Raw genomic sequence first — 15,445 nt, forward strand, 5'->3', positions numbered from 1 at the left:
TTGCATGTTTTTTGCTGAATTTGAAAATTAAGAGAGACTAGGATAGATCTATTTCGGCCTTATATTGGCCTCATCAGCTAGCCATACCCACTGGGACTTGAACCTGCAATCTTTGCCTTGTAAGGCAGAGAATTATATATATATATATCTGAAGGGATCAGATCTGGTGGCCTAGAGGTTAATTCTCTGCCTTACAAGGCAGAGGCCCCAGGATCAAATCCCAGTAAAGGTATGGCTAGCTGATGAGGCCAGAGCAAGGCCGAAATAGCGCTATCCTGGTCTCCCTTATTTTTAAATATTCAGCAAAAATATATGATATATACACACATACACACATATATATATAATATACTTTTGCTGAATATTTAAAATTAAGGGAGACTGGGATAGCACTATTTCGGCCTTGTTCTGGCCTCATCAGCTAGCCATACCTTTACTGGGATTTGATCCTGGGGCCTCTGTCTTGTAAGGCAGAGAATTAACCTCTAGGCCACCAGATCTGATCCCTTCAGATGTATATAGGTTGCAGGTTCAAGTCCCAGTGGGTATGGCTAGCTGATGAGGCCAAAATAAGGCCGAAATAGATCTATCCTAGTCTCCCTTAATTTTCAAATTCAGCAAAAAAACATGTGACACACACACACACACACACACACATATATATATATATATATATATATATATATATATATATATACATGTATGTATGCAAGCATGCATATATGTGTATATATGTACATGTATGTATATGTATGTATATATGCATATGAATGAATGAATATGTACCTCCATAGTCAAATTCCCTTAGAATTGGGGCCACTACATGCAGTCCTCAATTTATATCAGTTCATTTAGTGATTGTTCGAAGCTGCAACAGTGTTGAAAAGTGCCTCGTGATCATTTTTCATACTTATGACCATTTCAGCATCCCCCATGGTCACACAATCAAAATTCAGACTCATATTTATGATGGTTGCAGTGTCCTGAGTCCTGTGATCCCCACTTAGGATCTTCTGTCAAGCAAATCTACGGGTAAGTCAGGAAACTCAGATTCACTTACCAATCATGTTATTAACTTAGCAATTGCAGTGATTCACTTAAGAACCATGGCGAGAAAAGTCATAAAATGTGACAAAATTCACTTAACAAATGTCTCTCCCAAAACAGACATTTGGGGCTTAATTCTGGCCGTAAGTCAAGGACTACCTGTAGTAAATTTTCTACACCACATTAAAACTACTGAATGTAATTATTAACTAAAAATAAGCAGCAGCTGAGACGACTATGGGTTACACACAACCCTTGGAAATCAGTATGTACTTACAGTATGTACAGCAGGTTTATTCAGAAGCCTAAATCTAAAACTGTTATTGTTATTTCGAGATAAAAAAAGATGACATGTAAAAACAGATTAGTTCAAATGCTATTGAAAAAGGTAGTGATTTGTGAAGATCAGGAGTACAATATCCGTGGTTCACAAATGGCAATAACTAAGGGCACGTGCCAGATCTTACTATCTTCATCAAAACTACAGTGTCATTGACAAAAAAAAAAAGATGGGACTTTCATTTCAGAGAGTAGCGGGTTCTAAAACCCATTACTACTGGTCTGTGGGCACACGGATGTGCATACCACTTCTGTGCATGCGCAGCAGCAACCCGGGAAAGTAGGCAGAGCTTCCTGCCCCCTAGTGCGCTACCAGTTCATAGATCAGCAGTGGCAGCAACCCACTGCTGATCTCGGAGATGTAATGCTGCTTTTGTTGTTAGTCCTGTTCCCCTGGTGCAGAACATTGCTTCCAAACTCCACAGTTTCTGGCCACTCTAAGTTGTAGGAGTCTAGGGTCATTAGCTGCTCCATGCATATTCTACTGCTTTGTGCTTTTATCTTGTAATTGCTCAGTGCTTATTATTCTGTATCTGCTTCGTGCTTATACTGGAAACCAATGTTGGCTTGTCTCGGTTACGCTATGAAACCTTCGACAACACCGAGCAGAGAATTTTAACAGAGCGTGGATGTGTGATAAAGCCAAGACACAGACTTAGTTAAATAAGTATTATTTACATATAAACAAAATATAAACAATCCAGAATAAGCACGAAGCAAATACAGAATAATAAGCACTGAGCAATTACAAGATAAAAGCACAAAGCAAAATACAATATAGATAATAAGCACAAAGCTAATACAAGAAGATACACACGAAGCGTAAACACAACTCCCCCTTCTCAGGCAAAAGTAAAGGAAGTGACGAAACAGCCTTGAATATTAACTCTTCAAGTACAAGTTAACTCTTGTAACCAGGCTAGTACTTGGAATTCTAACTAAAAGTGTTTTGCTGGCCTGGTTTGAAGAAAGAGAAAGAAGGTTTAGCATAATCTACTGAATTAAATATATTCTCCATTGTCATTCTGCCCATTTCTTCCTTTGTTCTCAGTAATGATCAAATAAAACATCAGTTATGTCCAAGCAGAACTTTACGGATATCATATCTGACTAAAACAATTTCTATTTCTGGCTTATTTCAAGCGCTGAAAAGTAGTTTGGTAATGGAAAACTCTGATTAAGTGAAAACTGTGACAAGGAGGGAAAAGTTACTGAAAAGACACAGCATGAGCTAAGATGAGTGGCCAATAAATGAGACAAACAAACATGAGAGAGTCCAGAAATATTTCACAAGAAGAGTCCTTCATTCCTCTTCTCACAACAAAATACCTTACTCCACCAGACTTGAAATTCTTGGTTTAGACAATTTACAACTCCGTCGTCTCTGTTCCGACTTAATTATAGTTCATAAAATCATATACCAAAATGTCCTACCTGTTAACGACTACTTCACCTTCAACCGCAACAACACACGAGCACGAAATCGATTTAAACTAAATGTCAACCGCTCCAAACTTGACTGCAAAAAATACGACTTCAGCAACAGAGTAATCAACACCTGGAATGCACTACCTGATTCTGTGTTTTCTACTCCTAACCCCAAAACCTTTAACCTTAGACTATCTACAATTGATCTCTCCTCCTTTCTAAGAGGTCTGTAAGGGGCGTGCATAAGCGCACCATTGTGCCTACCGTCCCTGTCCTATTGTCTACTTTTTATCATTACTTATGTAATGTTTCATATGTACAAATTATCACCCTATAATTGTTTGACAAATAAATAAATAAAATAAATGATTTCAGAGCTTCTGCATGCTGTGGCTTATTCAACTGATTAATACATCCTTATGAAACCAATGAATCTTAACCTAATCTCACGTTTCGGTTTTTGACCCAAGATGCATCTTCTTTAGAATAGTTTTCTCAATTTGAACACCTAACAAGGAATTCTAGTGGAATTGCAGTGTGGAATGCGCCTTCTGGTAGGATAAACCCAAGGAAAAACTGAAAATTTGTTGCTCCCTCTTCATTTTGTTACAAAGGACTTTGAGAAAAGTTATGAGGACAATGCTGCAGCTGAGGATGAAGATGTGATTTAGGATCAGGGTTGTCTTAGCTTAGAAAAACATCTCAGTACCTCATCCGAAGTTTCACCTGTCCCATCTCCTTTGGTGGCTGCTTCTTTGACGGCTTCGTCTTTGATGGCGGCTGTTTTAAAAGCTGCCTCTTTACTGGCAGTTTTCCCTTTCAGAGTCTTTTTCCGGCCTCTTTTCACTGTTCCTTCCAGTTCTGAGACTTTCTATAAAATACAATTAATAATCCTTCTATTTGAGACATGAAGAGATTGTAAGATAGCTCTCCGTCATTAAGCCCTGATAGAAATTTCATTTCAAAGCTTGGCTGGTTGGGAAGGGAGGGGTGGAAGGGGGGGGAGGAGACTTGTCTAGCACCTCAAAAACCTTCCCAAGGGAAACTCACCTGCTCTCACCTTTGTTCATCCTTTGATGGCTGTTTGATTGCTGCTTCTTAGAGTTTAGGGGTATAAATATTAGAAATGAATAAAACACAATAATGACAAGCTTTGAAAGGCTGAATGGCAATAGAACTGTCTAGTCCAGTCACAGCGTTGTCAAAGAAATAAAATCAGATTTAAAAACAGCAATAAATAGCTAATGCACCGCTAGGATCAGTGGTGAATTAGTTTGCTATTGGTTTGTGTGTATGTCTGTGTGGGCGCGCTAGCTTCCTGGATGGGTGGGCAGAATCTCCCAACCCTGCTACTACTGGTTCTAAGAATCGGTCTGAACTAGGGGCAACCCGCCGCTGGCTAGGATGAAAAAAGCACGTAAGATAAAGAAACTAATGCGGGAGGAAGAACACAATGGGTAAAAACCATTTTTAAGTGTTGTTTATGACCTATAAAACCCTTCATGGCATCGGACCAGAATATCTCCGAGACCGTCTTCTGCCGCACGAATCCCAGTGACCAATTAGGTCCCCTAGAGTGGGCCTTCTCCGAGTCCCGTCAACTAAACAATGTCGTTTGGCGGGCCCCAGGGGAAGAGCCTTCTCTGTGGCGGCCCCAACTCTCTGGAACCAGCTCCCCCCAGAGATTAGAACTGCCTCCACCCTCCTTGCCTTTCGTAAACTCCTCAAAACCCACCTTTGTCATCAGGCATGGGGGAACTGAGATATCTCCCCCGGGCCTATACAATTTATGTATGGTATGTTTGTACGTATGTCTGCTTAATAATGGGGTTTTAAAAATATTTTAAATTTTAAATTATTAGATTTGTTATGAACTGTTTATTGTGTTGTGAACCGCCCTGAGTTTACGGAGAGGGGTGGCATACAAATCTAATAAATAAATAAATAAATAAATTTTCACTCCATAGGACAAATCTGATCTGTTAAGTGCTTATGACATCCTTCTTTTGTAGATTAAATGCATTTGAGATTAGATTTATATACAGGATGCTCAGTGCAGGCTTTGGAAGACAAAGCAACAATAGAAAGGAATGTGGCTCTTTAGTGTGTGTGTGTGTGTGGGATTAGTTATTTCTGCCTTAAACTATTAACTGTGGACTCCATTGGCTGCCAATCGACTTCCGGACCCAATTCAAAGTGTTGGTTATGACCTATAAAGCCCTACACGGCATAGGACCAGATTACCTGCGGGACCAACTTCTGCCGCATGAATCCCAGCGTCTGGTCAGGTCCCACAGAGTTGGCCTTCTCCAGGTCCCGGCAACTAAACAATGTCGTTTGGCAGGTCCTAGGGGAAGAGCCTTCTCTGTGGGGGCTCCAGCCCTCTGGAATCAACTCCCCTCAGAGATTCGCACTGCCCCCACCCTCCTTGAAAACGCACCTATGTCGGCAGGCCTGGGGTCACTAGACCCCAGCCTCTGCCCAGTAAATGTATTGAATGTGACAGTATGGTTATGATTGTTCGTTTTTAAATGACTAGTTTTGTAAGACAATTTTTAAAAGTAATTATTCTATTAATTGGCTTAGGGATGTTTTATATTGTATCTTTTTATCGGAATATTGTGAACTGGCCCAAGTCCGCGGAGAGGGGCAGCATATAAATCCAATAAATAAATAAATAAATAAATAAATAAATAAATAAATAAATAAATAAATAAATAAATAAATAAATAAATAAATAAATAAATAAATAAATAAATAAATAAATAAATAAATAAATAAATAAATAAATACATACATACATACATACATACATAAATAAATACATACATAAATAAATACATACATAAATATGTTAACATAATTTTATTGCTATTGTATATTATTTTCAGTCTTGTGTATATAACTTTACATAAGAGCAATGGTCTTCTACATATCCTAAAGTTGAATTTTAAAACCAAGGTTTGTTAAATTGAAATTGAATTTTAAAGTTGAATTTTAAAACCATGGTTTGTTTAAAAAAGCAGAAAGTTTTAAAACTGCAAGATGAAACACCAATATATTGCTCTATGAAATGTCTGTATATTAGTAGTTGGTGTTGGTAGCTATGTTGATGATTTGAGCTCCAAGCTTGGCCATTTGGTTATAAATATTTCATCCCCATTCGAAAGGACATCTTCAGTGGACTTTGGATTGTGCTTCCTGGGGGAGTACTGGCCTTTAAATATCTTTCTAACTCCTGGCTGATTTTTGGTAATGTCATCCTTACTCCTTCTCGCATCAGATTTGACATTCTCAATTCCTTTAACTCTTCATTATATGGTTTAGCTGTCAATCCTCTAATCATCTTTATTGCTCTTCTCTGCACTCTTTCCAGAGTCTTAACACCTTTTTTGTGTTGTGCTGACCAAAGCTGGATGCAGTATTCCATATGTGATATCTCACTAGTGCAATATAAAGTAGTAGTAACACTTCATGTGCTCTTGATATCATATTTCTGTTAATAGAGCCTAGGATTGCATTGGCTTTTTTGGCCGCTGCATCACACTACTGGCTCATAGTTGTTCACTAGGATACCTAGATCTCTCTCAAAATTAGTGCTGTTGAAACAGGTACCATTGGTTCTGTACCTATGATGTTGGTTTTTCTTGAATAAATATAAATTTTTGCCTTTTACTGTTGATTATTAAAAGCAAAATTCCAAAATGCAATATGTCATAGAATTGGTAAGATAGCAATCAAGAAAATATATTTTGATGTCACAATTGTCTATACTTACAGAGACCAAAACTGAATAATCAGTGGTTTTCTCTATAATTCTATATGGAGAAAAGTTGGACTTTGAAGAAATAGGACATTGATGGTTTTGAACTTTGATGTTGAATAAACCCTTGAGAAGTGATGGATAGCCAATAAATAAATAAATATAGAACAAATCACTCTGGAGTTTTCATTTAAGGTCCAAATGACCAGGCTCAAGGATCATACTTTGGCTATAATGGAGTTCTCTTGAGAAGCCTGTAATAGGGGCCTGTTTGGTCTGATGCAGGGGTGGGAAAGAGGCGGGATGTTGTGGAATGCTGTTCCACTGGTGGAAATGGAGTTGTATGTGCATTCCATCACCACCAGCCATTCATGCGCCGTGCGTGCGAGATTCAGCTTCTGCACAACTGTAGCAGCCGAATCTCACCACCTCAGCAAGCAGCAACAGTACCCCCTGAAATGAAGGAGACTCAGACAAGAAGTACAAGATGGTTCCGTTTATTCAGCTTTTCCGCAAGTGACTCCAGCAAGGAAACGCATCTGAGCTGTCAGTGTCAAAACAGCCCTATTTATACTTTAAAGGCTCGCGCCTAAAAGAAACGGCCGTGCGTCTTAGCCAATCAGACGCGGCCAAGGTTTATTCATAGTTAGGAACAGTATTTACAAAATCTTTCTTTTACAGAGTTTTACATTGGTTATACAGACTTAACACCCCTCCCTCATTAGTTGAGTCAAACTGTCAATCAGTGAGCCAAGTGACGTAGTCCTCCAATCGATTGGGCCGGCGTGACGTGCGCTCAGACCTGCGCAGATCATTACCGGCTGGTATGTCTATGGTGGAGGTTGGCTCGCTGTTGTCTCCTGTCCGCGGCTGGGCCCAAGTTGGGGCTCTGGCCTGCGGAGATGAGTATGCTGGTGGCACACCGTGCCCTGAAGAGGAGGAAGGCTCGGCGTCACTGGAGGATGCATCTGGCCGTGGTAAGTCCTTTTGTAATTCCAAAAGTTCGAGTTGCGAATTAGTGTCTGCTTGGGGGGAAGAATTTCCGTTAGCGGCCGGCTCTCCATTTGGTGTTATGCGCCCTCTTAAATGATCGATGTGCCGCCTCCATGTGCGGCCATCTTCCAATTGAACCACATAAGATTTTGGGGCTGTTTGTTGCATTATTTTTCCTTTCAGCCAACTCAACCCCCCGTCAAAATTTCTAGCAAAAACAAGTTGCCCTAGGTACATACTTCTTTCAGGTGCTATACATGTTTCATCATTTACATTTTGAGTACAATAACGAGGGTGCAACCTGTCCAGGGGGGACCTTATTTTTCGACCCATTAAAATCTCTGCTGGGCTTTTGTTTGTGATGGAATTTGGGGTGATATGCTGCATTAATAGGAATTGATCTAATTTGTGTTGTATTTCCCCTGGGCCTGCCCTGCGCAAGGCTTCTTTGGCCACACATACGTAACGTTCTGCAAGGCCATTAACCCATGGTGAGTAAGGGGATGTGAGTGCGTGTCTGACCCCTAAGTTGCTTAAAAAACACTCAAATTGTCTGGCAGTCAATTGTGGCCCGTTATCTGAAACTAGGATGTCTGGGCACCCATGTGTGGCAAACAAGTGATATAATGCCTTAATGGTGGCACAAGTAGTAATGTTTTGCATAGCAATGATTTCCACCCATCTGGAGAAGGCGTCTACCACAATTAAAAAGTTTTGAGTTCCAATAGGCCCTGCGAAGTCAATGTGAATGCGGGACCATGGCCCAGTGGGTCTTTCCCATTCCAGAGGTGTTGTTTTCGGGGGATTGGGTCGTGACTCCTGGCAAGGGTCACAGTTTGCTACCCATTGCTCAATGTCCCTATCTAAACCTGGCCACCACAAGTAACCCCTGGCCAAACCCTTCATTCTAACAATGCCTGGGTGGCCAGCATGCAACATACTTAGTACCTTCTGTTTTAAGGTATTGGGGATGACCACCCTGTCACCCCATAACACGCATCCCCTCAAGTAGGATAATTCCAACCTCTTTGATTTAAAATCTGACAGTCCAGTTTCCTCAGAGTCTCCCAACCATCCTTTTTGAATACAATTGATTACTCTTAATAATAGTGAATCCCTTTTAGTGTGCTCAGCCACCTCTTTGGCAGTGGTCAGGCAGTTCTCCTCAAGGTCTATTAGTAAAACATCCTCTGTGGGGGTTGGATCTGAGACTAACTCGGGCATGGGGCATCTGCTTAGGCCGTCAGCATGGTTTATTGATTTTCCCCCCTTATGTGTTAGTTGATATTGATACCCTGACAGGAATAGAGCCCATCTTATTAATCTAGGGGACATGAAGGGAGGAGTTGGTTTGTTGGAAGCTAGAAGACCAAGCAGGGGTTTGTGATCTGTTATTAGTTCAAAACTCCTCCCACACAGATAGTAGTGAAATTTCTTAACGCTAGAGACTAGGGCCAATGCCTCTTTGTCTAATTGGCTGTAATTTCTCTCGGCCATGGACAATGTTTTAGAAAAGAAGGCGATGGGGGCCTCTGTATTGTTTGGCATTATGTGAGCTAATACCCCGCCAACCCCATACGCCGAAGCGTCGCACGTGAGCCTTATGGGCAAAGTTGAGCTATATTGAACCACTACGCTTTTAGAGGTCAATAACTGTTTTATTTTATGAAAAGCTTCGCGCTCCATTGTGCCCCAGGTCCAGGGAATCCCCTTCTGCAGCAGTCGGTGTAGCGGTTCTGCTGCCGTTGCCTTCTGTTTCAGAAAGACAGAATAAAAATTAAGAAGGCCCAGAAATGCTTGGAGTTCCGTCTTATTATTTGGCTCGGGTGCTTTGGTTATGGCCTCTAATTTATCTGCTGTGGGGTGTATTCCCTCACTGTCTATTCTATAGCCCAGAAATTCTATGCTATTGGCTCCCCACACACATTTGTCTGGTTTTACTTTTAACCCCTTAGCTTGAAGTCTAGCCAACACCTCTCTGATGCGCATGTTTAATTCTGCTTGGTTTTTTCCTGATATAAATATATCGTCAAAATATGGGGTGGTTCCTTTTATACCTGCTAATAATCGTTCCATGAAACTTTGGAAAATGCCTGGGGCGGTACTGACCCCAAATTGCAGGCGGGTGCACCTGAAAGCACCCCTGTGGGTCACTATGGTCTGGGCCAGGGATGTGGCCTCATCGACCGGAAGCTGTTGGTATGCTTGCGCCAGGTCGATTTTTGAAAAGACTCTCCCTTCCCCCAGGGAATGTAGCAACTGTTGGACTACTGGGATTGGGTATGGATGGTGTTGAAGGGCTTTATTGATAGTGGCTTTGTAGTCTGCACAGACCCTTAAGGAGCCATCAGGTTTAACTGGAGTGACTATGGGGGTTTCCCATGGCCCTTGTTCTACAGGGACTAAGATGCCCTGGGCAATAAGTTTGTCTAATTGGATGTCTAATTTAGGTAATAGCGGTAGGGGTACCCTGCGAGGCTTAAGTCTGACTGGGGGTACCTTGGGATCTAGAGAGAAGGAGATAGGTGCCCCATTATAGGTGCCCAAAGTAGGGCTGAAAACCTCAGGAAATTCTTGGATAAAGTTAGGAATATCAGATTCAGCATTTATATGACAAAGACCCAGTATTTCAATACCCAAAGGAGACATCCATGTTAGCCCCAGGAGGGAGTGTTTGGCTCCCTCAACCACGATCAGAGGAAGAGAATATTCACAATTTTTAAATTTTACAGGCACATCTACTTTCCCCAAAACAGGTATGACATTACCTTGAAAATCCCTTATTACTAAAGTTGAGTTAGCAAAGTCAGTTTTAAGAAAATTTGGCATATACATTTTGAATTTGTCCCAAGGCATGATAGAATGCTTAGACCCTGTGTCTAATTCTAGGTTACAGGGTTTGTTATTTAAAAGTAGCGAGATGATAATCTTGTTCCCTCCTTTAGTAGTTGCGCAATTTACGTAAGTTTGTGCTTTACCTCGTGCGTAGTCACGGTTAGCGGTGGAGTCGTTTCTGCGATTGAAGCCTCTGGAAAATTTGTTGTCCCGCGGTTGTTGTGCCTGGTTGTTGAAACGTTGTTGGCGGGGTGTAGAGAAGGACTCCTCTGGGAGGGGCGCTCTGCAAGCCTCGGCGATGTGCCCGCGTCGATTGCAGCGGCGGCAAATGGCGTCCCTGAAGGGGCAGCGCTGTCGTGGGTGATTTCCTCGGCAACCGGGGCATGGGTTGGATGGACGTTGGTATCTGGGTTGTCTGGCGTGCTCGGAAGGCAGCAGGAGGCAGGTGTCGTCGTCCGTGGCAGCTGGGCTGAGGTCATCTGGGGTTTCGGCGCGGGAAACAGCAACGGAGATTTTGGAGACGATTTCCTTCTTTTCGTGGTCTTTTAGTTCTTTGGCGGCCGCGTCAGCTACTTCGGCTGTTTGAGCCAACTTGATAACCGACTGAAGCGTTGGGTCGTCTTCTGTCAGGATTTTATTTCGTACCGTCGCATTCTTCATTCCAAAAATCAGAGCGTCTGTGAGGCGAGCTTCTGGGCTGTCAAATTTGCACTTTGACAGTACTGTGCGAAGCCGCGTGGCAAACTGATTGATTGTCTCTGACTCACGCTGGGTCATCCTGGAAAATTGATGTCTGTAGACTACGGCAGGCTTCGTTGGTTTGAAGTGGTTGGCGAGTCTTGCTTGGAGGTCGTCCCATGGAACGGATTTAGCCGGGAGCGGGTCGGTGAGCGTTTGGACGAGGTCAAAGATTTCCGTCCCGCAATAATTTAAGAAGATCGCCCGCTTTCTGTCGTCTTCGGCTTCTCCCATTCCTGCCGCTTCTAGGAAGATTTCAAATTTCGCCATGTAGGCGTCCCAGGACGACTTCTCGGGGTCGAAGTAGTCGGGAGCCCGGCCGATCTGGAGGTGATTCATGCTTGACTCGTGGATTCTTCGTTCTCTCGTCGCCAGTGAAATGAAGGAGACTCAGACAAGAAGTACAAGATGGTTCCGTTTATTCAGCTTTTCCGCAAGTGACTCCAGCAAGGAAACGCATCTGAGCTGTCAGTGTCAAAACAGCCCTATTTATACTTTAAAGGCTCGCGCCTAAAAGAAACGGCCGTGCGTCTTAGCCAATCAGACGCGGCCAAGGTTTATTCATAGTTAGGAACAGTATTTACAAAATCTTTCTTTTACAGAGTTTTACATTGGTTATACAGACTTAACACCATCCCACCTTCGTCGCCAGTGAAATGAAGGAGACTCAGACAAGAAGTACAAGATGGTTCCGTTTATTCAGCTTTTCCGCAAGTGACTCCAGCAAGGAAACGCATCTGAGCTGTCAGTGTCAAAACAGCCCTATTTATACTTTAAAGGCTCGCGCCTAAAAGAAACGGCCGTGCGTCTTAGCCAATCAGACGCGGCCAAGGTTTATTCATAGTTAGGAACAGTATTTACAAAATCTTTCTTTTACAGAGTTTTACATTGGTTATACAGACTTAACACCCCCCAACTAGGTGGGCCAGAGAACGTGGCACTCATCCAGTTGGCATGGGGTGCCTCTGCTGCTGCTGATGCTGGGGCCGGCCAACAGCCGTGGAGTTGGCTAGTGTGAGGCACGGCGGTAGGGGTGATGGTCAATCTTGGCCAGGAGCCACCGTCTGGAAGAAATCCTACATGGTGGGTCTGGTTGGTGGGCGAGCGGGCATGGCTGGTGATGGGCAGTGACAGAACACCAGCCAGTGTGAGAAGCTCAGCATGCAGCACCTGGCCATCTGCTACATCGGCCACCTCTCCGAGATGCTCAGCCAGGAGACGCACCTGCCGCACCCCTGCTGGAGCCACCCCACCACAGCCAAAGTAGGGCCGCCCTGCTCCCACACCGAGTTGTGTGCAAGACGGCCGAGTCAGCACCGTGCTTCTCGTGGCGGGGCAGCTCGAGCAGGTGGGGTGGTGGGCATATCTGCTGGCGGAGCAGCTCAGAGAGGTGGCTGATGTAGTGGATGGCCAGGCACCGCATGCAAAGCTTCTCGCGCTGGCTAGCATTCTACCACTATCTACCGCCAGGCCTGCCCACCAGTCCCACTCACCAAGGAGCCGCAGGAGTCCAGGGAGGAGACTGTCGAGGCGCTGCTGGACCCCAGCCGGCCTTGGCTGGGCACAGACAGCAAGAGGGCTGCAAGAAAGCAGAGCCGAGGTCTGGAGAGGGGCAGCTACCACAGGTCCCATAGGCCATGGCTGGGGCGCTTCGGGTCTGGGCTCGTTGGAGAGTAGCACACCTCCAGTGCTGTACTTCGGGCCACGACTCTGCACATGCGCAGGAAGTTAAAGGACATGCATGCATGCATGCACCCCACCACCACCGGAGCGTTCCAGTAGGGCCACAAGTAGCTGCTCTTTACTGGTCTTATGGCTAAGCATCAGGCTAGCAAAGCAGGAGACCATAATTGAATGGGTCCAAAGACAAAATTGAACGGGTCCAAAGACGGGTTACAAGAATGGTGGAAGGTCTTAAGCATAAAACGTATCAGGAAAGATTTAACTAACTCAATCTGTATAGTCTGGAGGACAGAAGGAAAAGGGGGGGACATGATCGAAACATTTAAATATGTTAAAGGGCTAAATAAGGTCCAGGAGGGAAGTGTTTTTAATAGGAAAGTGAACACAAGAACAAGGGGACACAATCTGAAGTTAGTTGGGGGAAAGATCAAAAGCAACATGAGAAAATATTATTTTACTGAAAGAGTAGTAGATCCTTGGAACAAACTTCCAGCAGACATGGTTGATAAATCCACAGTAACTGAATTTAAACATGCCTGGGAGAAACATATATGCATCCTAAGATAAAATACAGAAAATAGTATAAGGGCAGACTAGATGGATCATGAGGTCTTTTTCTGCCGTCAGTCTTCTATGTTTCTATGTTTCTATAAGTTCAAATCTCATTTTAGCCCTAAAAGCTGGCTGGATGACCTTTCATCCCAACTCATCTCATAGGATTGCTGCTATGGGGAAAATGGGAGGGAGGAATGTGCGTTGGATATGTTTGCCACTTTGACTTTTTAAGAATAAAAATAATAAAAGTGGGATATATATAAACAAACAAAGCTGGGAAATATATGTAGCAGTAAAGAGAAGGGGATGACCAGCATCAAGGTTCATAGATTTAATTGCAGCAGCAATTGGTGCACTGTTGGAAGATCTGAAGGGACAATTTTGTTTGAGGACAATCATCCTGGAATAGGTCTATCTATTTAGTCATTGTCAATACCAATTTGATTGCACATAATAAATCAATTAATAAAACAGTTTCCCTTTGTGAAGAACTATTCAGCAACTGTTTCCTGATTGAGTTGCACTGTTAAGACAGCTAAACAAATGCGAGCATCAGGCAACTCAAGAACTTGTGCTGATTAAAACATATTAAACTTACTTTGCTTTTTATTTTTTAATACGAAATATTTTTTCTTGTACAAATACTGCTCAGATATATACAAATATAATGTATAAGGAACCTTTTGAAATCCTGACAGGTGCCCACTTCTGTATCTACCCATAATTCCGGCTACTTTACTAAATCTGTGTTAGCAGACAAATATTGAACAAAGCATGTATATGTTTAACTACAATTATATTCTATTTTCTCTTATGCTGTTTCATGAACTTCATTGTACAGTTTCCAGTAGCCTCTGAATTACAGCCCAAAGTAACCAGATAATTCTGTTTACCAACCTTCTCACATAAAAAGGTGCACTGCAAAAATCAGGACAGCTAACAGAAGACAGCAAAGAGTTAGTTTACTCTATGTTTTTTGTGCCATTTATTGCCTGCTTCTATTTTTGTATCCCAGAGCTGGTTGTCTAAGCCCTGTTTAATTACACATATTAAGTGAATTAGGAATAGATGCTTGGTGTGAGCTGTGATGGGACAGTGGGTTTTGGGATTATTGTTTTGTTAAAAGGGAAAAACACTTTATTTATTTGCTGGTGTAAAGCATTTATCTAGCTGCCCACTTTATATCAAATTCAGGGTAACTCCCAAAACACAACATCAATACAACATTAATCTATTAAACCTTAATCTATTAAAAACATATCTATTAAAAAACCAACCTTATAAACTGGCACCAAGTGCACTTTCACGTGCAGTCCATCAGACTCACCCTATCTTTGCATTTAATGTATTTTGCATTGGGGGAGGGGAGGGAAAGTATTTTTCAGAAGGCTATGAGGGAAGGATGGGGGAAGGATGTCCCATAGGGCAGGAGTGCCGTGGAAAACATATACTCCCCAGATCCCATAAGAGGGCAATGTTTAAGAGAAGGAACTAGAAGGGTATCCATCCTATTTGACTTTGAAGGAGAGGTAAGTGACCTTAAGGTGACCCTATGCCATATAAGGCTTTCAAAGTAATAATCAGCACCTTGAATTACAATTGGGAGGAAAATGGGAGCTGGTGTAGCTCACACAACAAGTGTTGCACGGGCAAATCTAGGAGCACCCACCACTATGCATACTGTCACATTCTGGACCAGTTGCAGTTGGTCAGATAAGCGATGATGAATCGGTGGCACGCGTGTCACAGGTGGAACGCGGAGCCACATCTGAATGCATGTGAGGCACTTCCCTATTTATTGACCAACTAATTTTTGGCCTTGTTCTTGACCGTTTTCACTCTCCCCACGGCAATAATGGGCCAACATTCAGGATTCAGAATGTTATATATTGTTATATATAGACTTGTATGCCACCCTGAGTTTTCGGAGAGGGGCGGCATACAAGTCGAATAAATAATAATAATAATAATAATTATAATAATAATAATAATTATAATTATAATTATAATTATAATTATAATTATAATTATAATTATAATTATAATTATAATTATAATTATAAT

The 15,445-nt window shown here is 42.5% G+C and overlaps 1 protein-coding gene across 2 annotated transcripts in view; it reads right to left on the bottom strand.

Moving 5' to 3' along the window:
* CZH10orf67 (chromosome Z C10orf67 homolog) overlaps positions 1-15,445 on the bottom strand; it is a 93,778-nt gene that overhangs the window by 12,131 nt on the left and 66,202 nt on the right. For both annotated transcript variants that reach the window (XM_070727219.1, XM_070727220.1), the window contains one exon: positions 3,524-3,685. In XM_070727219.1, coding sequence (XP_070583320.1) covers positions 3,524-3,685 — 162 coding nt within the window. The remainder of the gene's footprint in view (positions 1-3,523; positions 3,686-15,445) is intronic.

The sequence above is a fragment of the Erythrolamprus reginae genome, chromosome Z, assembly GCF_031021105.1.
Source record: "Erythrolamprus reginae isolate rEryReg1 chromosome Z, rEryReg1.hap1, whole genome shotgun sequence".
NCBI lineage: Eukaryota > Metazoa > Chordata > Lepidosauria > Squamata > Dipsadidae > Erythrolamprus > Erythrolamprus reginae.